Source organism: Ambystoma mexicanum, chromosome 2p (genome assembly GCF_040938575.1).
Source record: "Ambystoma mexicanum isolate Mex_15411 chromosome 2p, UKY_AmexF1_1, whole genome shotgun sequence".
NCBI lineage: Eukaryota > Metazoa > Chordata > Amphibia > Caudata > Ambystomatidae > Ambystoma > Ambystoma mexicanum.
This window is the reverse complement of record NC_090923.1, coordinates 1054762641-1054788383: the sequence shown is the minus strand read 5'-3', so window position 1 is coordinate 1054788383 and position 25743 is coordinate 1054762641. Positions and strand designations below refer to the sequence as shown.

General features: G+C 44.5%; 1 protein-coding gene across 2 annotated transcripts in view; it reads right to left on the bottom strand.

The window, feature by feature from the left end:
• Positions 1–25743, bottom strand: part of LOC138567098 (solute carrier family 22 member 20-like) — a 376503-nt gene that overhangs the window by 144019 nt on the left and 206741 nt on the right. For both annotated transcript variants that reach the window (XM_069644968.1, XM_069644969.1), the window contains one exon: positions 7264–7432. In XM_069644968.1, the coding sequence (XP_069501069.1) occupies positions 7264–7432 (169 nt within the window). The remainder of the gene's footprint in view (positions 1–7263; positions 7433–25743) is intronic.

Below are 25743 nucleotides of genomic sequence, written 5' to 3'. Positions count from 1 at the left end.
AATATGGACGGAGACAGGGCCCACCACAAAATGTTCTTAAAGCCTAGTAGTAGACCACACAATTGGAGCACTAGTGGTTACATTACCCAGATTTTATGAAGGTTTGTTATTACAAGCAGAGATCTTGCCACCTGATAAGCCATATGATTGTGTCACAGACCTGAACCCAATGTGTGGCCAATACGCGGCTACCCTGCAGTAAGGGTATGCTTCAGTACAAAGAACCAATAGTTATGGCATTATTTGGATCAAATGTTGGAATGTGGGTTTATCCACAGAGGTAATACCAGCGTGTAAATCTACAGTGTATTGTTTATGATTAATTCTATGTTGTTTTCATACCACCAGCTGTGTGTCTTTTAGGCATGTTGTAGCAGGTGACTCAGCAATTATTGGAAGAGCTTGCATTTCTTATTAGGTGTGTTCAACCCTTACATATTATTATAAGTCCATATCGTTACCATTTCTGTCAATCCGAATCCTCTCTAGATGAAGGCTATATTAGATGAAAAGGGCAACTATGTCACAGTCATTTGTAATTTTCGAGGATTGATAGTCTGTCCATGTGTTTCTTCGTTTTACAATCGCAGCACAAATGTACCTTCCCACACCTTTTCCCCAGGCAACCTACTTGCTATCGCTCTTGAAGCCAACCAGATCTTTTGAAGCTGCTAATCGTTTTCTCTTACCTGTTTCTTTCCCTTTATCTTCTCCACCTGGTCCCCCATCTTCATCCTCCTAGGTGTATTATGCACATCTTATCGTTATGTCTGTAAATGGCCATGCGTCTCCACCATTGACAAACCAGTAGTGGACAGAGCCATTAACCACTATTAATAGAGTATGATCCTTCTAATGTCAAAAGACACATTTCATTCTCAACATCCAGTTTTCTCATTTTGCTCGACTAGTGGAAAGAGAAAAAAAGCAAAGGGGCAGTTAAGTGAGGTCACCACATTATCATTCCTGCAGATCTATGAATGTCTCTTGTGACCCCATCAGCATGCGTCTTCCTTTGCTTTATTTCTGAGCAGATCCTTCGAGGTCGAAATAAGGGACATCAGTTAATAATATCAGTCCTCTTTCTCAAACGTTTAAAAAGGGGCTTCATTTAAGTGTTTCTGTCATCAATAGACAGCTGTGTAAGCAGGTGTGGTATAATGTGTCGCACCTGTCTTAAATCTCTATAAGGTCTTCTTTTGATATCTCTTCCACATGTGAACTGTTATTTCCTTTATATTGTTTGTCTGAGAGGAAGAGACATCGATATCATGTGCCTCTCTTGATTGGCGTGTCTGTTGGCGTTTGCTTGCTGTGTTTCCTTGCTAGTGTGGTGGGATAAATGTCATTGCACATCCAGATTTGGAATGTCTAACACCACGCTTGGCACTGCTCCCGGTTCAGTTTGAGGTCTGCCAACTCCATGTGATCTGTCAATTTCCGCTTCACGGTTGTTCAGGTGGAAGCCTGTCACTGTAAATGGGTTGATCTTATATTTGTCCACGTTCTTAAACTCCAGTCCTTATTTTAGATGTTTTATTCTGATGTTCTGACACCGAGAGTGTTTCTCTTAATCTTTACATTTACCTTGAATATCTTTCACTGTCTGCTCCACTACCTTCATGGCAGCTGAGGCATCTCTCTTTTAGTTTTGATTGTTCGTCCTCAATGTTGTTCTCTCGGCTGCCCATGTAATCTATTCCTTTGCTTAGTTAGGGTGTCTGCCATATTATCCTCTCTGGTCTTTCCTGTTCTAAGTTGTGCCTCACCCTCAGTTCTGCCTGTGTTCTTCTGTAGTGTATAATGTGCCTGGTTGTCCCACAAAAGGAGGAGGCCTCCTAGCCCACTTTTCTTTGATTTTCTTTTGGAGACAAAAGTCAGTGTAAATTGGATATCTTCAAGGGAGTTTGACTCTGAAAAGACAATGTGGCATGCCCTCTCTACCATATGTCTTCCAGGATTCATTCTCCGATTCATTTTTTATTTGAAATGTCTTGCTTTGGAGAATTGACTTACTAATGTGCAGCAGGCTTATCCTTCCACAGGCAATGTGAGGTTTCCTAATTGCTATGTGCGGACATTGTGCTATGCAAACACATTCCTGCAGTTTATTGAGTTCTGTGTAGAGAAATTTCTCAGACACAATGTATTTCCTGCCACTCCTGGAGCAGTGGTCTTGTGGGCCTTAATAGGTTGCATTGGCTCTGGTGCCTCTCCCCATTGTCGCCTAGTATCAACAGCACTGTAATAGTAGGCAATGCACCGGTGGGTGTGAGTTTCGAGATTGGAGGAGATGGGCACTCCGGAGATCTCATGCCCACTGTGTGCCCCTACTCCATCTTGTCAGTGCTTCCAAATGAGGTGGTAGGTTATATAGAGGTGTAAACGCATTATGGCTCGCTTTTATTCTTTCATTTCATGTGCCGCCTCATTTAAAATGAGGTTGTTAGTCAAATTCCTCTTCCCTTTCTTTCTCGCACTCCTTAAGCAAAGCTGCCATCTTGCTTTGGGTACTTGTGGATTGTCCTACTCTCTCTCATGGATGCTAGCAAATCGAGTTAGATTGTCTATGTGACAGGAGGTATGAAAGCACATCCTGGTATATGAGAGGGGAACCTTCTTCCGGTAGGTTGTTCTAGCTTCATCAAACCAATTGTCAAACAGCATTAAGTCTGACCTAATGATGAATGTTTCTGGCAGCGTGGGTATGAGGGCAATGATGGAGCCATATTTGAAAGCCTCGGTAGGCTACTGTAGTCCGATACAGAAGAGCAAATGATCATTTTGTCTCTTGAATTCCTTAAATAAAGAGGTACGAGCTTGGTTGGAATGGCACTTTGTGGACAACCAAAATCAATTAGGGATAATATCTAGAACTTGGTACTTTTCCTCTATAGTCTGGTTGTTCATATATGAGAAAGTCAGAGACGTACTAAACTCTACGAATAAATAGGAACTTTCATTTTTTCCCAATCAGGGTTTTCTCCAAGGAACCTATCTGAGTTTTCGCTTCATAGTTTTGGTAGCTTGATTCTGGATTCTCAAGTGAAGATATAATAAAGATCATTCAAAGTCATCCAAATACTTTATTGAGATATTTCCAGAGGGACTTTCAGGTCCCTGTTTCAGCTCCAGTTTCTCCAAGTGTGTTCCCTCTTTAATGGGAGGTTGCGATTATATGCAGCTCGTTTTCTATAAAAATGTAATTTGACTGCGCAGAGTCGTTACGGTTACACTGTAACGTAAGTACCTGCCTGCTGCCAAATTTTCATCACTTGCACTGCGGAGTGCAAATGTAAAGACAACAAGGCGGCATACAAGCATGCACGCCGCCTTTTGCCATTCACATTTTCAATCTGCAGTGCAAAGTGAGTAAACGCTGCCTGCCATGCTTGCATGCTTGGCAGCATTTACTTTTGTTTGTGAGCGCTGCTTGCCATGCTCGCATCGCAAGAGCCGCATATACTAGAGTATTTGTATGGCAAAGATGGAGATAGATGGCGGAAATGCAAGTTGTGCTTCGCCTCTCCTCTCTGCCATACAAATGCTTAAAAATGAGCCGTGGCGTGAATGGAAGGCATTAAAGCCTTACTCATTGCTTTTAAGCCTTCCATTCACCTTAGGTTCCAATTGAAAATGAGTTCCTAAATAGGCACTCAATCCCAGGAGGGAATTTGTTGTTAGTCATGTTGATATCACACCTGGAACCCTTTGGGAATACTATGTTGTTCTTACAGCGAGAGGGGTTCAAAGTTTTGGCATTCATGTAGCAGACCTTCTCCCCTGAATCCCAGTCTGAGTTGGTATTGCGTGGGCTTTGAACTTGACAGATCTGAATAGTGGTAGTGGGAATGTAATTGGTTCCATGTGTTAAAATTGGGGCAAAAATGGGACACCCCCCCAACCCCTAGACCCATTATAACATTTAAGCGGAGCGGGGGACACCCCCGCAACCCCCGCTCCCCTTAAATGGTATAATGGGGTACACTTTTAACAGGTCAAACCACAGCAATTTTTGCTCAGGTGACATTTTGCCGCGATTTTATCACTGCATACCATGTAATCCTGGTAGATTCCCGGTCTGGGAGATGGCAATGCCACATTTCCCTGCTAATTTCTGGGTCGAGGGACCGGTTTCCCTGCACATTTCTACCTTTGATGCATTTGGAATGGGGCTCTTTCATGTTGACAAAGGACGGTGTATGCAATCTCTTCTTGCTAGTAGTCATTGTTCTCTCTAGTGGTTTTGTGGGCAGATGATCTCTGTGAATTCTTGGTGCCACTCAAGGTCAAACTATTTGTTTGTCTCATTCGGTATCTAAGCACTGGTTTTCTCCTTGAGAGCCTCCTGTCCTCCTGTTAAGATTTGTCTCAAACTTAACTCAATTTCTGTTTCCTCAGTGTCCTTTTCCCTTCCTATGGTCGTCTGGGTTTATTAATGCTGGCAGTAGGGAGGGACATGGGCTCAGCGCTTGGTTGGGAATGAGCTACTGGGCTATTCTCCAGGTCCTCTAAAAATCAGCCTTTTATCTTTCTTCTCAAAGCACCTTGTTGATAGTTTCTGTACTTCTCCAAACTGGGGAATCAGTAGATCAGACATTGGAGCCTATGGATTCAGACTGATCTTCCGCAAAGCCAAATATTATTGCAGTAGAATTGAGCAATGACAACCCTTTGTTTACCTGGAGGGGTTTGTCAGAACAAAGTAATATTGAACTACCAGTTTGCCTGGGTAGTCAGTAGAAAGCAGCACAGGTAATCATGTTCATGGTTCCAAATGTGGGCAAAAGCGACAGGGGCAGGACTCAACAGCAGCCATATGGCATCCTCATGTGCAGGCTTGTGTTGAGCAGAAATCTCTCAATTCCTGGAACTCAATAGTTGTGAGTGCAACTTTTCCATAGACATGACTGTATGAGAATATTGACAGGTAGGTCGCTGGACCTCAAGGGTGAAAAAGGTCAATCACAGACCTGGAACCCATCAGGTTGATTCTAGCGTTTGCTGGAATGACATAGCAGCCTGAGCTCCTGCCTTTACCAGGTGATTTTAATACACTGAAGTTGTCTCTTGGGTTGGCTCTAAGGCCTCAACAGCCTGAGCTTGTGTCATCTCAGGGTGTTTGGTAGACATGGGTTGAACAACATATTTGGTTCTGAGATCCCTCAAAGAAACCATATGTGGCAATTTGCTAGAAATGACAAAAACAAACAAATTCTAGTTTAAGGTTATTTATTTGCTTTCTGGGGATGGTTGTTAGTTTCTATGGGGTTTTCAGAGTATCCTCAAACTATGAAATTGTCTCTGTGGTTAGTGCTAGCTTGGCTTGTCCCCGAGTTAGTCCATAGTCCACTGCTCTGGATTGTCTTCAAATAGCAGTGGCTGGCTCACATAATGTCCCTCACCAGAGCCTGTGACTTTTCATTCTCTGCCTTTTCCTTGTCTGTTCCTTTCGGTGCCTTTTCCTTAGCCAGTGCTTTGACCTTTTCTCGCTGCTCTTTCCCTTTGGCCGTGGATTCTAACATTTCTCCGTATGATATTTCTTTGTCCTGGGGTTCGGGCATTTCTCTCTCTGCTTTCTCTTTGGCACACACTCTGCTTACTATGCTGCCTTTTGAAAGGCCACCACCTCTTCCTGCTCACAGCCACTGCCTCTGCCTTGCTTCTGGGGATAAGAAGTCCTGTTCACCTTCTTTTCCTCTGCCTTTTCATGGGCCAGAGCCCTTGTCGTTCATCTCCAGCAATAGGTTGCCCCGCTCACCTTCTTCTCTGCAATTTCATTGGTCACAGACTCTCTCTGTTCATAGGCAACAGCCTCTGCCTTTCTTCTCTGGAGATAAGGTGGCTCACTCACATTCTTATCTGTTTGCAATAAGCTTCTCTGTTCCCATTTTCTTCTCCTCTTTTTGTGTTGTCCTCGTCCACATTCAACTCTCCACAGGTTCTCGTTTGCTCTCCCTTTCTCTGCTCTCTACGCTTTCTCTTTCCACCTTCGTTCGCTCTCTGGGATTTCCCATTCAATCCACATTCCTTCACTCTCTATATTGTCTCTTTCACTCCACTTTCCTTCACTCTCCAGGTTTTCTCTTTCACTCCACCTTCCTGCATTCTCCAGATGTTCTCATTCTCATCACCTTCTTCCGCTCTCCAGGTTTTCTCATTCTCTCCACCTTTTTCCACTCTCCAGGCTTGAACTTTTATTCCACTTGCTTGGTTTTTCCGCTCTGCCTTCGCCACACTCCTCTAATGGTCACCTCCTCTGCTACGTAGTCCTTGGCTTTTCATCCAGCAGCTGTGGGGCTCCCTAATATTATAACTCGCCAACGCTGCACTCCAAAACTTTCTTTCACTGCTGTTCTGGCAGGTGGCCTATGGCAATTCAGATCCCTTCCTGGCTGCATTCCGTTCTCACTCATGCATTAAACACACTCCAGATTTTGTGTAAATCCCAAATGGGGGTTGCAAATGGAATGCAAGCAGAACAATATACGGACTGTGAAAGACATCACAAATAGACAGGGGGATTTAAACACTCCAGTACACTGTGTATGGCTTCCAATACAGGTGTCCTGTCATTTTAACGAACGAAAAAGTTTCGAATGGCATACTTTCGATTTTTTTTGTTGTCTAAATGCCATTCTTTTGTAACTTTGAAACGTTACATGGAGCTGTGCAGTGCTGTAATTCCAGCACTGGACAGCTCCATCTAACATTGCAAAGTTACAACAAAAAAAGGCATTGAAATGCTACTTTTGACATGTAAAAGTGCAGTTCAAATGAAACCAGTCCATGACTATTGTCGACGGATTGGTTTCGAAAGAAATACACTTTGCATGTTAAATATAGGCTGTCACAGCTTTGTTTTTCGAAACTTTGTTTTCAAAACTTTTGTTTGTTGAAACTTTTTTTTCGAAAGTATCACTATGAACCCCAATACATACAGGAAAATATAAAAATACTAACATGCGATTACATCACTTACATCACTAAAAGTAAATGATATGTAAACAGAATAATCTTGTTCCCATTAACTAGTTAACCGTCAGCTGCATGTGGACGGGCCAATGTACAGACTGTAAATAACTGCCCATGAAATCACAAACAACTAGTACGTGATATATTAACAGACCAAGAACTTGACTCTTTGATTATTTTTTTACGCAGAAGCAGAGCAGCTGGCCAGACATATAGAATTCAGGCTATATTGTGCATGATAACTGTTCACATGCATGTTTGCTGTCTCCCTTCCCAAGACCTACCTACCAGGAGCAGAAGAAGAAGAGGAAAATTGGCAATGTTATAGCGAACTGCAGCCAGCGCCAGTCCCGAATGGCGTAAGCTACCCCTGCCAGGAGCAGCTGCCCAAGGGGAAAGCCGTGCCCAGGCAGGCAGACTGCCAGTGTGCGCCCTTTAGGAGGCATCCATTCCAGAACTGTAAGAAAGAGAGAGCAGGATGTGAAAACGTACCTAGAGCAAGGGGCATGAGAGGTTCGCATTGAATATAGGCATGTAGGCCCTGAAGGCACTGGTTGCTATGGGGTGAATGACAAATCCCACATGCAACTAAGATATCTCTTCCCCCTCCTTTTGCCCACCTCCTCACATCCCACCTCCAACTGTACCCTCCTTCGCTCTTCTCCGCTACCTCTCCCACTGAACTGATTGCCATTCTCTGAACACCTAACCTGTCCAACACTGTCTCTCTGCAAGCCATGAAAGATATAACTAATCTTACATTTCCTCCCCCGCTTCTCCCTCCATTCAATCACTCACTCTCCCCAGGCATTGTCCCTACTTCTTCCAAATCACCACTCTTCTACCCATCCTCAAGAAGCCTGCTGCCAACCCGGCGAATCATGCTATTGACCATTGTGTTTTCTCCTGAATCACTCAAACGTTCTGGTGCGTGTGCTAGTCAATAGAAGCTAACAATCTTTCTGACACACTCGAATCGATGTTTCATAGCCATCACCCCATGGAAACAGACCTTATGCTTGTCTCCAACTTCCTCACCATTGCTCACCACACCACACTCTCCTCCATTCTCAACCTTCTGGTCATTCTGCATTCTTTCACACTGTTGATCACTCCTCTTTCCCCGCAATACTTTCCAGCCTAGGGATCCAAGAACCAGCTCCCATCTCGATTGATACCTCTCAGACCATTCTATTTTCTGTCTCTTGCCACACTCTACCCTCTGACACTAACCCACCTCCTATGTGTGTCCCACAGGTCTCAGTGCTTGGCCCAATCCTCTTAACATCTTACACCTCCCCATAGCAAAATTAATCTACTCCCTTTAATTCTCTTATCATGTCTTCGCTGTTGAGACCCACATCTTCTCCATCCCTTTTTTCATCCCTGATTCTTAGCCAGCCATAGTGCATTGGATGCCCGCTTGTTGTCTCATTCTAAACCCATCAAAACCTGAATGAATGAAGCATCCTGCTCAAAATGGTTTTCAGTTCTCTCCCAACCCATATCAATTTCCCGCTCGTTCTCCAGGGATTAAAGCCATCCTTTTTTACAGCAACCCCAGATTCCAACAATTTATAACATCAATGCCCGTCTCATCCGGATTCAACCTATTAAACCTTTGAAAGGATTGCCTTCTTGTAACTTATCACTCAACTTAATCTCTCATCTCTTCTCTTTTACTTAGGCGGCTCAACTGCTTCTTCATCCTGCTGCTAGGAAGTCCTCTCTACTCCTTTCTTCCCCTCAACTAAATCCTCAAATGTTGCACTTTGCACAACTTCCACCTCTTCCACTATTTTAGTTCCAACTGGCTCTTCATTCGCAATGGCTACTTCTTCAAATTTCTATTTTTATTCTTTAAATCTGTCAATGGACTAACTGCCCACTACCTACCTTCTTTTGTCTCTTGTTACTACTCCTAACATGCCCTGGGCTCCAATAACACTCCAAACCTCTCAGTTTCTTGTCCACTCTGAGCTATCTCCAGCACACCACTTTTTCTCTGCATGTCCCTCAACATTGGCACGCCCTGCCTACTGGTATAAACTTTCGACAACATCCATGCATGCAAATCAGCACCCTCCTGGGAAAAGCACCCATTTGTCTGTGTGCCACTTATTTATGTCCCATATCACCCTCTCCTCATTAACTGATCTCCAACTCCTATTCATGTGCATGTTTCTGTGTAAGGCAGCTGGTCACACCATTGCCCTGATTACTGTAAGCTTTTTTATAAGTGTTTCTGTGTGAAGCACTTTGTTTTCCATTGAATAAATAGTAAATACAATAAAACACGGTTTTATGTGGCTTTATTAAAATATGTTACTAGCTGGCTATACTTTGAAGAAGGTTTCTTTGTTTTTCTCTTTTAATGGGGGATCGGCTATACCCGCTTACAACCCCCCCACCAACCCTCACCTCTACCTTTCCCACCCTCTATAGCCCAGCCCCTCTACATATAACTATCTATTACCACATAATTTTGCTCTGTTGAAAAGGTCCCTGGCTGGTTCTGGGAGCACCCTGTTGGTGCCCCAGGGGACCAGGTAAAACTCAGAATCAGTGGATACTGAACCCAGGGGGTATAATGAGATTCAACTAGTTACCTCACCTTGACCAGGTCCCATGGCAGCTTGCATTCACAGTAAAGTATTTCACTGCAGGACAGTACCCGGAGTCTAAACCCTCCCCAATCTATCAGTCCACTAGGGAAGGTTAATTCTGGAAGCCCAACGCCTTCTGAAACGCATGATACAACCCTGAAGGGTAATTATAAGGCACCCCCTCCCAATTGAGAAAGTGAGCAGATCTCATTATTATTATTATTATTATTATTATCATCTTTGTTATTAGGAGGCTTCGCCCCCCCGGTGCCTTTGGCGCCCTTCCCCTCGATGGCTCGAATCACTCGCTGCCCCCCTCCCCGGCGACTGATGCACGTTGAACTCAGCGGCTTGATATCTTGTGGGGATACCTCACCAAGGGCTTGCTTCTTTTGCACTCCCCTACCCCCTTTGGGGAATTCAAAAGTTGAACAGTATATCAGTAAAGTTGGAGGAATGTGGGACAGAATAGCAGCAGACCCATATCTCTAAAGTATACAATGACCCCAAGTCAAAGCGTGACAGTACCGTCACTTACACAAGTTCATCACACAACTTAATCAGTTAATATCAGTTAAGACACTTCAAACGCATTAGGACTTGTAGATTTGGCCCGGATACCATCAAAGTTGGAGGAATGTGGGACAGAATGACACCAGACTCAAATGAAAGGTTACACAAAATTGTCACTTATACACAACTTCATCAGTGAATGAACTCCAGTGAATGGACTTCAAACGCCTCAGGATTTGCAGTTTGGACAGTATGCCATTAAAGTGGGCAAAATATGGAACAGAATGACACCAGACACCAGAATGGTCAGATTCTTATGTCATCGCCGCGAATGGTATGCACTTATACCGGCTTGATGCCGATATGTTCTAAGGATGTTGATGCTGATATGAAAGCATTGGAGAGGTGGAAACAGGAGTTGGGATGTGATATTACAGAAAAGGAGTGGGAATTTATGTAGAATGTAGGTTATAGGAGTAGGTTGGATCTCAGGTTGAGATTGATTCATTTGAAAGTGTTAGGGCATCTGTATTGGACTCCATTGCGTATGTATAAGTTGGGATTGACTGCTGATAACTTGTGTTGGGGGTGTGGGAAGGAAAAGGGAACGTTGATCCATATGTTATGGTATTGTCCTCGGGTGTTAGAATTTTGGGTGGAGATATTAGATAGGCTGGAGGCGATTTTGTCAGTGCGTTTTCCCAGGATGCCTATGCAGGTGTTGCTGTTGTCGGGTAGGGGGCGTTGTGCGGTTGCTCGTCAATATGGACAATTGGTTGACAAGCCACTTGTGGTCGCAGTGAAACAAATACTAATGGTGTGGAAGACGAGAAAGAAGCCCAGAGTAGACAATTGGATTAATGATTTGTTGGTATTGTCAAACTTTGAGCGGGTGATGTTTGTGAGACAAGGAAAGGAAAATAAGTATCAAGATCTTTGGAAACCATTTACAGATCTATATGGTGAATATGTATCTGAGGATTAGTTATTTTTATTGGATCCAACTATTTGATTTATTTATGTGTATCAGTTGAGGATTTCCCCCTGTTTTGTTTTTGTTCTGTTTTATGTAGTCTGTGTGTGGTCTTTATGTCTTTGTAATGTTCTATGTTGTGTTATTTATTCTTATTTATTTATTTATTTATTAAATTAATTGTAATATTTTGGATTAGGAATCTTATATTGCGATTGATGCGAAATGTGTCTTGTATTATCAGAAATGTTTCAATTTTTATCCATGATTTGGACTTTGTTTTTGCTTCTGTACCTATGAAACACTGAGTGTTATGTTTGATACTCTGTTTGAACTTTTGGTAATGTATATTTTGTTTATTGAAAATCTTGAAAATAAATACATACATTTTTAAAAAAAAGGTTCACCTGCTCTTTCTAAATGGCCGGTGCTGTAACAGAGTGTGGTAATGGCCCTGCGGCGAGGGGCTTATTGCTATTAGTACCCTGGCCCGCAAGACTGGGGTACTAATAGCATTTTTTCTGTTCTGAAATAGAACAGAAAAAAAGAAAGTCAAAATAAAATGGCTGCCGGGGAAGGGAAAACGGAGTCGGTTTTCCCTTTCAATGGCGGCCATTGGGAGCGGACACGCAGGGAACAGAAGTGTTCCCAGTGCGTTTGCACCCGAAAAAGGAGTAATAAGAAGATAAGTGGGGTTGGGAGGGCGGGGAGGTCACTGTTTGCAGGGGAGGGGGGAAGAAGAAAGAAATAAACTTATCTGAATCCCAGGCGGGGGAGGATGGCAGCGTCCAGCCGTGTGGAGGCTCGGAGCAGGGGTTGCCCATTTCGAGCCTCCTCATTGGCTGAGGGGCTGCCACGCCCCCTGCCGGGAACAAAGGCAAGAAATCCCGGCCGAGGGATTCCCTTTTGGGTAAACCCCCGGCGAGGGCCAATCAGAATGTTTGTTACATTCTATATGAACCTTGTCGGGTACTAATTTGCATTCTTAGAGCAACAATTCAATCTGTCGTTGCAAATCCCCCAGAGGGAGTGCTCCCTCGCAAAGTAACCCCTCTTTTTGATTGATTGCTTTTCAGTGATTTTGTCAGTGCAAGGCTGCCACCTGGTTGGATTTTCAGCAGAACAGAGCAAGCCAGGTGGAAAAGGGAGGAGCTGGAATAAAAAGCATCCCTCCACAACAGAAAGAACAATATATAGATTAAGAAAACACAGAGGGTTACCCAAAGAACTTAATGTATATATTGTGACAGGATGGAAGGACTGTCGGCATGCTTCAAAACAAAGACCAGGACACAAACTATATTTCAAGGGAGTTTATTAACCAGAACCCAAAGAAAATCTTGGAGCCAGAATTGACTATATGCAGAATTATAATCCTCTCATTTACATGCCACAGGATTATTTGTACTAATAGCCTCCTTCTGATTATACTATGTATGCTACCAGCTGTCCTATAGTTACTCTCTTGCTCATTCTAGCAGATGCCCTCTTTCATGACATAGCGGTCGAATGCTCTTTTGCAGAGCCAGAAAAAGGAACAATAATTATGACCTCATTAACGCCCTTGGGGATCAAACCCTCAAAATTCCTGCCACCCCTCAATCTAAACCTACCTTATACAAATATCAGACCAACTACATTCCTACCAGAATTAAAACATAATATTAAGGCCGATAGTAGCGACCTAGCTTCCACTACCAAAACAGTATAAACTTTAACTCCTAGCCAATGGATCAATTTATATGCTAGGAAACCTATACCTAACCAGCCTTGCGCCATAAGAGATAGAAATGATAGGCTTGGCTCTAGACACAGCAGAAATTTCTCCCTACAGTCTAAACCACCGAACATATTCATTTCTCAAAGTGTGACTAACAACCTTACTGCTAAAACTACATTCCTGAATAAGATTAGAGTAAATCTAGTGAAGAATAACACCAACTCTCCTCACTCTACCAGTCCCTACATCAAAGGCACTCTAATTAACGCTAGATTGTTGGTTTCCCATGTCATAGATATAGCTGACCTTATCAATACCGGAGACTTAGATTTCCTAGGGGTATCTGAGACATGGCTCCATGCGGCTGCAGGACCCTCCCTCCTATTGGCCATACCCGACTCATACACCATTGTGAGAGTTTATAGAGCTACCTCGAAAGGAGGCGGCATTGCTTTCATTGTAAAGTCAAGCCTAGGGTTTAGAGAAACCACATCCCCTATTGTCAAATCCTGTGAATTACTTACAGTCAAACTCACCACGACTAAGACAAGTACTCTAACTATCCACTTAATCTTCAGGTTCGATTGGCTCCTTTGAGGAAGACATCACTACTATACTCTTAGAGAAGACCAAACCCACCTTGCAAACACTGGGCTAGGTGACTTCAACTTAGGCTACCAGGACCCTAACAACTAACAAGCTTTGGCACTGTCTGACACCTTAACTGAACTAGGCGTTACGCAAAGAGTCAACCAGCCTACTCATGAGAAAGTTAGAACATTAGATTGGGTAGCAGATTTCAATTGCGAGACTTCAATCACATCTATCCAACCTCAGACTTGGACGGACCACTATCTCATATCCTTCCCTACTCAGGCCAAGCAATTAGGTACCAAGACTAACATGATAGCTCCGCCCCTCCTCACGAGGAACAAATGGAACATTACCACGGATAAGCTCCTGCCCCTCTTGATACCCACCATGAATTTGACATCAGAATCATTGGACCCGCCAAGCTAGTTGAATTATACAATTCACTATGACTTAAGCATTAGACACCATTTCCCCATTCAAAATGCAGAAAAGTAAACCGAAAGCCCACCTTAACGCATGGTTCACCCACCAGCTAAAAGCTATGCGAGCAGAGAAAAGAAAACTAGACGTTTTGTGGAAAAATACTAAAAACTGGCTAACTACGAATTACATCTAACCCCACCTGACGTCCACAATTTGAAGGTCAGACCAGGCCTGACCTCTGTACCTGAGTCTTGCTTGCACTTTTTTGCAAGCTGTTATATTGCATTCCTACAGTGGTAACCACTTCACGTCGGATCAGTATCTGAGCCTTAGTTGCATAAAATGCCACTGGTTAGTCCTCTATATTTGTTCCGCAATCTCTGCCATACCTGTCCTTTCTGTATCATGCCCGATTCATGTTTGCTACCTTCATAATGTCATATTATGCTTGTAATTAATTTGCCTATGTAATTGTAACCATCTAAACTTTATGCACTGCGCCCAGATACCTATGGGTTTGGTGTGCTTTACAAATCAATAAACAAACAAGCAAACACAACAAAATGCTACCTAGCCCCAAGTCCCGCCAGTCCCGACATTAGCTTAGCCCCTTATCTTTTCCAGACCTGGCAATACCCCTGCTCGAAGCCAGTGCACATTTTGTTTTCCAAAGTCTTCCCAAGTTCCAAGAACCCAAAAGTGCAAACCAAATATTCCCTCTTCAAGCAGGTTGATTTTTTCTCCTCCAAGGGTCTGTAGGATTGGGGTTGTCTTGTCCTCTGGCACTTTCCCTGAGCTGCATATTTTCCTAGGCAGCGGCCCACTACTTTAAGGCAGGCAGGTGCTTCCGGGGACCTCCTGACTACCTTTTAGGGACTGACTATTTTGAAATTAGGGATTGGCAATTTTGACGGTTTAGGCACTGAGAGATTGGATGAACTGCGTAGGGTAAACCACTTTTGTTAAGTGGTGATGCTGGGATTTGAACCCAGTATGCAATGTCTGCACTTTATTACATTGTTTCCCATTTCTTGTTATACAACAAGATGCAATTATTTGTGAATTTGACTTTTGTGAACGAAAATGAATAATAGGGTCGTTATACCTTAATTTGGAAAATAAATCACATGATAAACTAATATGGCAATAATAATAATGTGTGAGGGGGCACTGACCCATCCGAACCCTCCCCCATTATGGAGGATTCATGCTTGCAATGCCAAAGAGGAACATGAGCAGGAGGATCAGAGAATCTCTGAAGGTAGCTTGTGGAAGACTCGCCCATGTGAAACTTTTGTGGGGTGAAGTTACAGAGATTCAGGAAGGAGGGAGAAGGGAGATACAATTACGTGTCCATCTTTTGAAGCGAGTGGACAAGAGGCATGCTATCAGTTGACACTTGTGAGAAGGAGGCAGGAATCCACAACAACACCTTGTGCTAGACTCACGTGTTGCTTTTGTGGGAGACTGCAGCAGAGATTCTGCCTGGGAGTTGTGCAACTCCATTCAGGGCACGGAATTCTGTGGTGCATGCAAAAATAGGACAAAGTATCCCTCCTTAAGGGAAGGACACTTTCCATTCCTTAAGGCAAGGACGCTTTTCTATATTGCATCAGATTCACTTGGAATGCAGAAGTGGAGAGTAGCAATATAATCTGCCACCTTTTTTCTCCCATCCACATCCTCACTTTATGGCCTGCAATGAGCAGATAATGAGTGCTTATTCTGCTCTCCCAGCACCAAAGTAAATAGGTGCTAAAGTAGGACACCTGTGAGGTGTCTTTAGTGTAGAGAAGAGAGGTGACATTCATGCCTGTGTGTTAGACTTTGTATTAGAATGCTGTCAAATTGATTTTACAGAAGTAGGCCACAGCTGAAGTGCTCTGCCTGCCTAAGTCATGCTTTCTCGACAATGTATCTGCTCCACATTCCTACTTTACAGAGTGCTGCTGAAGGATCTACGGGCTTGGTGACACTTTCAGTAGAGAGTAGAAATGTGTCTCTGATGTTTTCACTTGCAGCATGTCCTGCTCTGTGTGTGCTAAGCTTGAATCTCTGCTTCTGCTTCTGCATATGCTTTCAATTATTTCCCTAAGAAGCTGCCACGACACTGCCCTGCCATTTCGACGTGGCATTTACTGTGTTGTCCGCATCAGGACCTCAGTATCTGTTTCTTGAAGTGAGTGGATGAGACACATGCCATCGGGTCACACTTGGGAGGGTGAGGTGAGTCAAAGAATCTCATAAGGCGGCTTGTGTGAGATTCACACTGTCGTCATTTTTGACAGGGAAAGGAGCAGAGATTCAGAGAGGTGGGAGATAGCACTGAGTCTCTGTATCTTGAATTGAGTGAATGAGACACATGCCATTGAATGGCACTTGTGAGGGGAAGCAAAGAATCTCATGCTTGTGTTATGTTTGAGGAGAAAACATCAGGGATTCAGAGAAGTGGAATTGACCATTCCGTATCAGTCTCTTGAAGTGAGTGAACGAGACCTGTGCCATGGGTGACACTTGAGAGGAGGAAGAAAAGGTACAGAGAATCCCAGAGGGGACTTTGTGCAGAAGTCACGATAGCAGGAGTCCTTTGAGGGAAAGTAATGAAGATTCAGGTAGGACTGAGATACAATTCTGTGTCTGTCTCTTAAAGTGAGTGACTAACACATGTGTAATCAGGTGAAATTTAGAAGGAGCAGAGAATCTCCGAGGGTAGCTTGTGTGAGAGTTACACTTTAAGATGGAGGTAGCAAACAGTGCAACACAGATAGTGCACAAGTGCAGAATAAGATTAGAAAACGCAGTGAGGAATTAAGTTAGGCGAGGATGGTGCAACAGGAGAAGTCTCAGGAGAGTTAGTGAAGGAAGTCGGTCAGACTCACATTCATGGCAGGGGTCGTGGCAGTCGGACAGACCTTTGGAGCATTTGCAGTGCAATCAGTCCAGTAACTTGTCCGGATAATGTTGCAGCGTCTTTGGCCGGAATCTAGTGCCTTCTCTGGGATGATGGTGCAATCTCATTGTGTCTGATACCTCCACGTGTTGTGGGCAAGTTGTGTAACATCCGCCTCTATGGTGGCTCTGATCACGTTGCAATAACCCTGTGACTGGGCTGCAAAGGCATTATAATGGGCTCAGCCCCTCCAGGTGCCTCCTACAAGCCAGCGGCATTCGGCAGAATGCACTGAAGTCTGCGAAGTTGCAGGCGGTTCCGGTGGTGTTGGGAGCCAGAGGATGCAGAGTATTATGGCATGCCTCTCAGTGCTGCTGTAGGGACTGCAAAGCTGGGCATATGGTCCTCAACGGTGCTCATTCCACACTGTGTAACACCTATTGCATAGCGAGCATATGTAACAACTGAGACACGCCGGATCACTGGATTATCTTAACAGCGGGCAGGTGCACGTAAGCGTAGTGCTGCAAGCTGGTGAGTAGGCTCCGGAGCCCACATTTTCTTGCCTCTGCCGATGCTACGGTGGGGGTGCGGTATGTGCAGCAGGGAGGGTGGCTGCGTATGGTTGCTGGCTGCACCCTCTCCTTACCTTGCACGGTAGACAGCAAGGTCAATGCCACCTATCATCACAAAGCTTTCAGCAGGGCCTGGTCTGCGCCCGCTCTCTGCGGCAGCAGAACTGCGGTCCCGCTAACACACCTCCAGTGGCGATGATGAGCTGGTATATGTATTCGGCCTTTGGCATCCACACCAATGTCACCTGTCAGAGCAGGTGCCTATGTCAGCCACTCAGGCGGACCAGTGCTGCAGCGTGTCATGCTGCTGGTACCTTCCCCCCTATTCTTTCTGTGTTGCGGCCGGTGGCCACAGCCTTCGGCACCCTCAGTAGCGGCGCTCGGAAAGCCGCTCGGCCCACGCACGCATAGCAGTGGTCCCTCCAATGGCAGTACAGGGATACTGGGCATGCGACCATCAGGAGCCACAAAAAATGTAACAACTGCTGGCCCGCACATTCATGTTCGTCCTGAGGCCATTGGTTTCTGGCAGTGATGTCGCCATGCGGAAAACATTATCACAATATAGCTCATCACACTAGCATCTTGCTCACCTTGTGGCCATCTTGGTTGAAGATCCTCCTCCTTCCCTGTATGTGCCTCTGATTTATGTGCATTGTGGGTCTTCATATGTCTTGGTTGTACTAGCACATGTGTGTAGTAAGTCTTGAATTGTTAGCTAGTTATTACATGTTTAGCATTACTACAAACTCTGATGAGGTAGCATTCATTATGTTACTATCCAAAATTACAAGATTATAACTGTTGTACTTCTATGCTGCATGCTGCAGCGATTGCCTATGATTATGTATGATTAGGTTTATGCAATAACAACAGCACTCCAATGTAATATTTAGTTTAGATGAGTACATTCTTTAATACATTAAGTAGTTCATGATATGTCTCCCGATCACTGCTGACAACTTGTTACCAACATTATAAACACAACTCCTTGTAGGGACTTTTCATCAAAATTAATTTCAAACGTGATGTCAACAGTGATGTCATCAATGGCATTTGTGATGTCATCTTTGATGTGTTGGTGTTAGTCTTAGCAGTGCACGATGGTGGCACAAGTTATGGTAACTTAGCTTACCATAACCAGCAAATTTATGGGGTTTTTCCATTTCACTTGTAACCATAACGTCCCTTTAACAAAGTTTTTTCCACTGAATATCATAGGTTTTATTAGTGCAATTTAAACATGACGTCCCTTTGACAAAGTAGTTTCACATCATTTCATAGGTTTTTACCAGTCCACCTTAAGGTACTACAAATCCCTAATATCATATTTACCCCAATATATGAGCATTTTCATCCAATGTTGAAATTTTTCGCCAACATTGTTAACAGTTCTACAAACTTTCTGCAACTTTTTACCACCATTTCTACTTTTCCGACGTTTGAAAACTTCTAACATCACCACGGAGTTCTCGGACAGTGTCAAGTGACCACGCACGCGTGCAGTGTGATGACGTGTTCGGGAATGGGTCCGCGCTTCACGAACTGTGCAGATGTAGGAAGTTTCAAGTGAAAAATGTACCCTTGCACAGCTTCTAGACCTATTCTTACTAATTTTCAATTTGCGAACCAAGAGAGAGCATGTGCTTCAAACAATATTAGCACAACTGCTATTTAACTTCAAAAATAGCATCAGCCATGCCCATCCTGCCTCCACAGGCGCCACCACCACCTAGACGACCTCCACAACGAAAAAAATGCAATCATGCAGAAAACAGTCAAGAGGACCAGAAAGTTAAGATAGAGCAAATGCCTACCTAGAGCACCCAGAAGGAATCCTGAGTGTGGCAGTTTTTTACCACTGTTGGGATGTACCAAGGCTAAGGCCACAAAGATGAAATGCACTAAGTGCAACGTACTTAGTCGCGGACAACCTGGGCAATATTCGTACGGGACCACCTCCATGAAACGCCACACCAAATTCAACCACCGGTATTCTCTGAGAAAGGCTGTTCCTTTTTCAGGAAGTAGTAGGCTGTCTTCCTCTACCTCATGTTCTTCCACCAATATTGCCATCACACAGGCTACTCCTGTGGGATATAAGTTCCCACCATCTACCTTGCAAGCCATAAAAGAGGCTGTTGATCCATATCTTGCCAAAACAACAGCACTCATACTGCAACACACCACTGTGCAGGGGAGAGCAGTTTCAAAGTGCTTTCGAGGCTGCAATCAAGGAGCTTGAGAAACATTGTCCATTACCTTAGATTTAAGGCGCACACAAAATCTTTCCCTTTCCATGTGCCCCTCCATATGTATTATTTGTTATTTCTTTTGTTTTAATGTCTTGTAACATACAGTTAAATTAATAGTTTTTAATACTTTACAACAGGGCCAGTATACCCATGCAGGAACCCCACCAACTGGTTGAACCGCAGTAGGATAGCAACAGTTAGGAGAAGAAGAGTGAAGAACATTCAATCCTCCAACATTAAAATGATATGATACACCTCTCTCCACATTTTGGTAAGGAAGACAATTAGAGTCTCATGAGAGCCAGACATAAAGGACTCCCATGGAGCGACGAGAGAACCAGAGGATTCAAACCCTGACTCTCTAAAGGGCCTTCTGTGCAGTTGTACCAAGGCATTACAATCAGACATAATAATGATAATGATAATGATGTGTTATTCATATAGCGCCTTAATCCAAAGTGCTATGTAGATGAGATGTAGTACTGATTCCACCTCATCTTCACAGCAGAACTGACAGAGTCTATCCCCCTGTGGAATATTGGACTACCTGCCGAGGATCTCAAACTTGTTAACAACATTGAATTTGAGTCGTAGGTCTCACACAATATGATTATGATTATCAGTAACCTGCTAATGTATGAATGGGTCGTCTGCCTATCAAGTATATAGGGAAAAAAAGCCATCAGCTGTATCATTTGGTCACAATTGCAAATCACCAGGTTACCCCTCATTATATGCTTTTAGTGGTTCGGGCCCAGCATCAGAAATATCTCCTGAGAACTCCCAAGCCACTGATCAGCAAGATGCTGCATCTGTCTCTGGGCAAAGGTTCTCCATGGTAGAGTATTTCATGAGAGGGACCTTGGTGGTAAAAGCCTCAAACAAAATCCCCATGAGACTGTTGCTCTGAGCGTGTGCTAACTTCCAGTAGAGTGTCAGACTGCTTAACATAATTTGCTCTGGAATCAGGAAGAGCTCAAACTCCAGAGCAATCATTTCAGCAACAGCATAAGAGGGAAGTCTCAGGATACGCCTCAGTGGTTTGGTTTCGATCTTAGTAAGAACCCCCAGTGATCCAAGGGCACAGACCTCAGCGACAAATAGACAATTGAAGCTATTTCTACAAATGCTGCATAGATAGGTCTCTTACGAATCAGCCAGACTTGCTCAATGATAAGGGTGAGGGATAAGATATTAACAGAATTCAAACAGCCCTTTCCGAAACAAGTTTGGTTCCAGGGAATTATGTTTCCAGCCTCTGTCCAATAGGTGAATTCATCCAATAAGATCCCAACAATAACCCTTTGATGAGACGTCAAACATTGATAATAGGCGATAGATTTCAGAGTCAGCTGGAGCACCCTTCTTATAGACTGGGACTAGAATATTATCATGCCAGGAACGAGGGATAACCTGGGTGACAGCAATACAACTGAAGAGGTGATGGAGAACCTTTGCCCAGAGACAGATGTAAGACTTGATGATCAGATTACAGAGACCATCCGGCTCTGGAGCCCAAGAAGATTTACTGACACAGTCGTACCTGGCAACCTCTTGTGTGCTTTTCCCACCTCCCGGGGAACGTAGGACTGTCTGGGGTTGGGATAACCCAGAGTGGCTGAGATGTAGGCAGTCCATTCTTGCTCAGGGACACCATTAAGGTCTGGCAGAGGCAAGTTTTGGCCATTGACAATCTGCCAGAACATTCTCACATCATGATTAATGGATGTCATCACCAGATTGCACCATTTTTGGCATTCTCTGGAGAACTTATGGAGTCTAAGCCACTTAGCATAGTTAACCTTAATGAACCTCCTCCCTTCAGCATGCACAGCTGGACCTACATCCTCATGTGATAACATTCGCAATTCTGCGTGAATAGATCTCTTTTTTATCACAGATTGTCTTGTCATAGCCGTGTCTATGTATCTTGGCAGGGTTCGTGGCCCTCCGGTTGTTCCCCTTGTTTACCCTGGGAATACTCTCTGAGACTTGGGCGATGAACCCCTTGTATTGTGTTATTTTCTCTAGACCCAAGCATACATCGCCCACAGAAGTTGAAACAGGCCCTATAGATGGAAAATCAGAGAAGACACTACTTGCTGTTACCAGCTCATCTTCAACTCTAGTAGGGTACCATCCCACTCAAGTCAGTTCTCTGTTCAGTCACCATAACTGGAGCACTCCACATCAAGAGTTAGGATAACAGTAAAATTATCACTCTCTGAGCATTGATGAATACACATGTCGATTACGATAGATGGTCTGTTAGCCACAAATACCTTGTCAATAATGCTAGAACTAGGAGGAGAAGATTGTGTGACCTGTGGTGGACAGTCCGATAGTCGTGCCCCATTCATCATAACAAAGCCTCGCGTATAGAGTAGAGTCGCCCAACTCGGGCCCCAAGGCAACTGTGATCCATTCGAGACTCGTACCTAGGGACAGAATGATGTGCATCTGTATCTCCGGCCTCAGAAGCTTGATTACTGGGAATCTTGGAGTTAAAGTCCCCAACCAATATTGCTGTGAGGATGTCGGAATAAAGATGAAGCCACCCCACCAGATCTTTAATGACAGCACTGTGGGGGTAGCATAGGGGGATCATATATGTTGTATATGTTGACAGGCATAATGTACTTTGCCGCATGCGAGTCATTTGGGTCAGTTGGCCAATCAAGATGTTAGGTGAGTGCATGGGATCTCGGTCAGCCGCAGGGTTTTCTCTGCACCCAGGACTAGTCCAGCCCTCGGCCTATCAATTTTCTCTTTAATTGCAGACATTTGAACTAGAATCCACCAGCCAAGTCTCCTGCAGTGCAAAATTACTAAAACAATCAACATGAACAAACAGAACATCATCTTCAAACAAGTGTTTATGCCCCCTGGTATTCCAGCTTACAAGAAATAAAGAGTGGTTAGGGATGCCTCTGATTTCTCTGTCGAACCAACGAGAGCCACTCCCGGTGGTTATACTCGTTAGCTGAGCTAACAGCTGCATCCCCTGTACCAAAATTGGAGGGCCAAGGGCCCTGAGAGATATTAATTATATCTAGGTTAGAGCATGGCAGAGCACAAGGAGCACCAACTGGATTGAATAGTGGATACTCCTGAGCATGAGAACTAGCAATGGGATTAGGCCCACTTGCCGATACTTCACCATATTTCAGAAGGGGGTAGTTTGTTACAGCACAGGGCAACACATTTGTATCCATCTTTAAAGAACAGTGGGGAAATCATATTGTCCGCAAATAAATAGACAAATGAAGTGACACAATCATAACCCTCACATTGTAGCGCAGCGTTAATGTCTTGACTTCTAATGGAGCGTAGCGAAATGATGGAATGAAACAGCTGGGACCGATTCAAGAGGTCCAATCGATGTCTTTGAAAAAGGCTCCCAATGTGCAGCGCCTTTTTAGTGTTCCCCATAGTAGCACAGGCATCAGTGTAGCTAGTGTCGGTCCTGGTGGATGTGGGCAAGGATAGGGCCTCGGATGGAGTTACGGAACTGGCTACTACGCCAGTAGGTGCTTGAGGAGGAGAGGTAATTACAGGATCAGCAAACAGTTGTTTCAGATTACACACAGGGACAAAATCATGCTGCTGTTTGCTGCCCTCCGCTCCCCCCTTCTGGAGATTTGGATCACAACCCATTTTCTTGGGGCCAACAACAGGAGGTGCAGACAAGGACACATTGGAAACATCAGCAGAAAACTTGTAAACTGCCAGGCTAGCTGCAGCAGACACTGCAGGAGGAACGCTCTGCATAGGTTCCTGGTCCGAGATGCAGAAAGAGGTCTGGACAGTGCAGTTGATTCTACTCTACCAGGGCGAAGGATGGGTATTCCAACTGTGTCAGTGAATGGGGCCAAAGTATAGTATGAGAATACCAGAGTGCTATTGCAGGAGGTCACCTGTTGGAGTACCTCTTGAGGACGCAGGGGGGCCTTATTGCTGTTTGTATTTGAGCCTTGAGCCCAGGGAAAGTTAATGTCAGTGGTGATAGCGGACAACAGTGTCAAAATGGTCTTTCCAAACAACGGACAGGTTTGAAAAACAGACGTTGGTACTACCCCAGACTTTGTCGTGATAGATATTTTGTTTGTGTATTTCATTGCTTGATGACCTTCCTTTTTTTCTGTGATGGGCCAGTGCTGACTTTGTTGGTTTATGAGTCCTCCGTGGCCAAAGATTTTTGGGGCAAAGGTACATTAGCCCGTATGGGAGACTTAGGTTTGTCCGGTGCAATGAATGTTAGACGCTCAAGATATATTACCCAATATTTGTTACTGAACCAGATAAGACAAGAACAGTAGATTACAGTGATTTAAGAGTAGAGGCGTAAGCAGACATAAAAAGGTCCTGTTGTTTAAGTTGGGACAAGGGCCCTCATTACGATACCGGCTCTAAACCATGGCGCTATTAGCACCATGGTTGGTGCCGGTATCGTAACGTGTCCACCATGGTGAAATGGGGAAATGCCGCCCCATTCCAAGGTTGGCGGGGCGGTATTTCCCCATTTCCCCATGGCCCTTCCCCATTCCCATTTTTGCCCCATAGGGCATAATGGGAATGGGGAAGGCGCTAATTACGGTACCGCAAATTGTGGTACCGTAATTAGCACCAAGGTCCCTTAGCGGGTACCTACTTTAACGGCTGGTCTACACCAGCCGTTAAGGTTGGGTCCCGCAAAGGGACCTCGTAATTAGGCGCTAAGTGGTTAACGGCGCTGCAGCCTTTTACGGCGCCGTTAACCACTTAGCGCCAGGGTCGTAATGACCCCCAAGGTCTTGTTAGATTTTGTGAGAAGGGTAGATAGCAGATTTTTCTATACAGTAAACATTGATGCAGAATCACAGCTGTTTACGCTGTGCCTGCTAGGCTGGGAAGAATTAAGTGGAGTTGGGGAAGTGGGAGGCAGATCATCCAAAAGTGAGCCCTCATTGCTAACATGCTCATCTGGGATATCGTCAGGAGAATTGTCAAGAGGGAAGGACAGTTTGAGGTGCAACAGAGCGGAAGTAAGGTGAACAAACGCAGAAACGACCACCCGATTAGTCATACCAGCATCCATGGCCGTGATGGTAGGTAGGGAGGTAGAAGCAGGGGATTGTGTTTGCAGTGCTGGATCTCTAGAACTAGCACTAGTACTGTTTCCATGATGACCAGATGATAGAATCAGTGGGACCTGGGACACTGGATTCAGATTATTCAGAGTATTCACAGGAACCTCACATCCCGAGTGGCCAGACGCAGGTCACTCACCAGCGCTGTGGCAACAGTGGATTAGGGCAGGGATGGCAGGGGTAGCAGAGATGGTTGTGGACAAGGGCTGGAGGAGGACCCAGTACCCGCACCCAGCTCTGAGGAAACAGGCTCAATAGGTTTAGAGCTCAAGCAGGGAACAGATACTGACAACTCAGCTTCCCACTGCCTGGCCGGATCGAAAAGGGGCAGGACTAGATTAGAATCAGTACCCATGTTAAGGGGAGAAGGAGCCTTTAACATGGGGTAAAAATCTGTGATTTTAATTGGGGATTTAAAATAGTGTAGAGATTTGTCAGCTCCAAGATTTCCCCACTCGCTCAGGTGGCAGAGTCACATGGATGAGGACCTCATCCAGGTGTGGTAAAGAGCTGACAGAGGAGATACATGGTTTAAGCCCATCTGCCTCCACTGGGCTTATGGCTGCTCCTGTCCTGCAGTTGGCTGCAAGGCTTCCGATTTCAGGTTCTGAACAGTTGGCATATAGTAACAAGGTAGGAGAGGACATATTAAATGAAGAAGCGGCCGCCGCAGTTGCACTACGAGTCCCCATGCGGTTGGTGATGGCCCCTATACACACTTCTCAGCCCTCCCTGCGAGTGGCCCGGAATCTTTACATTTAATGGTGGCACTCGAATGCAGCACTTTGTGTTGAAGGGGAGAGATAAGTAGCTGAAGACGAATATCACCTTACCCAGAGCAGTGCGTAGCCCTGTGGGTAGTATCCACACACAGGGCATACCAAACGCAGGTAACACACTCCACTACACTCTGTATTTTTCACTGATGGCCCTTCCCTCGTTTCCTTCCCCCACCTTAGTTGTCATAAAAAGAAAGCAAAATCCTAGCCTGTCATAAAAAAACAGAAAAAAATGCAAAATCACAGTAAAAAAAAAAGAACTTAAGCAAATGATCTTATAGACTCCATCTACTTTATATTTCTTACAGCCA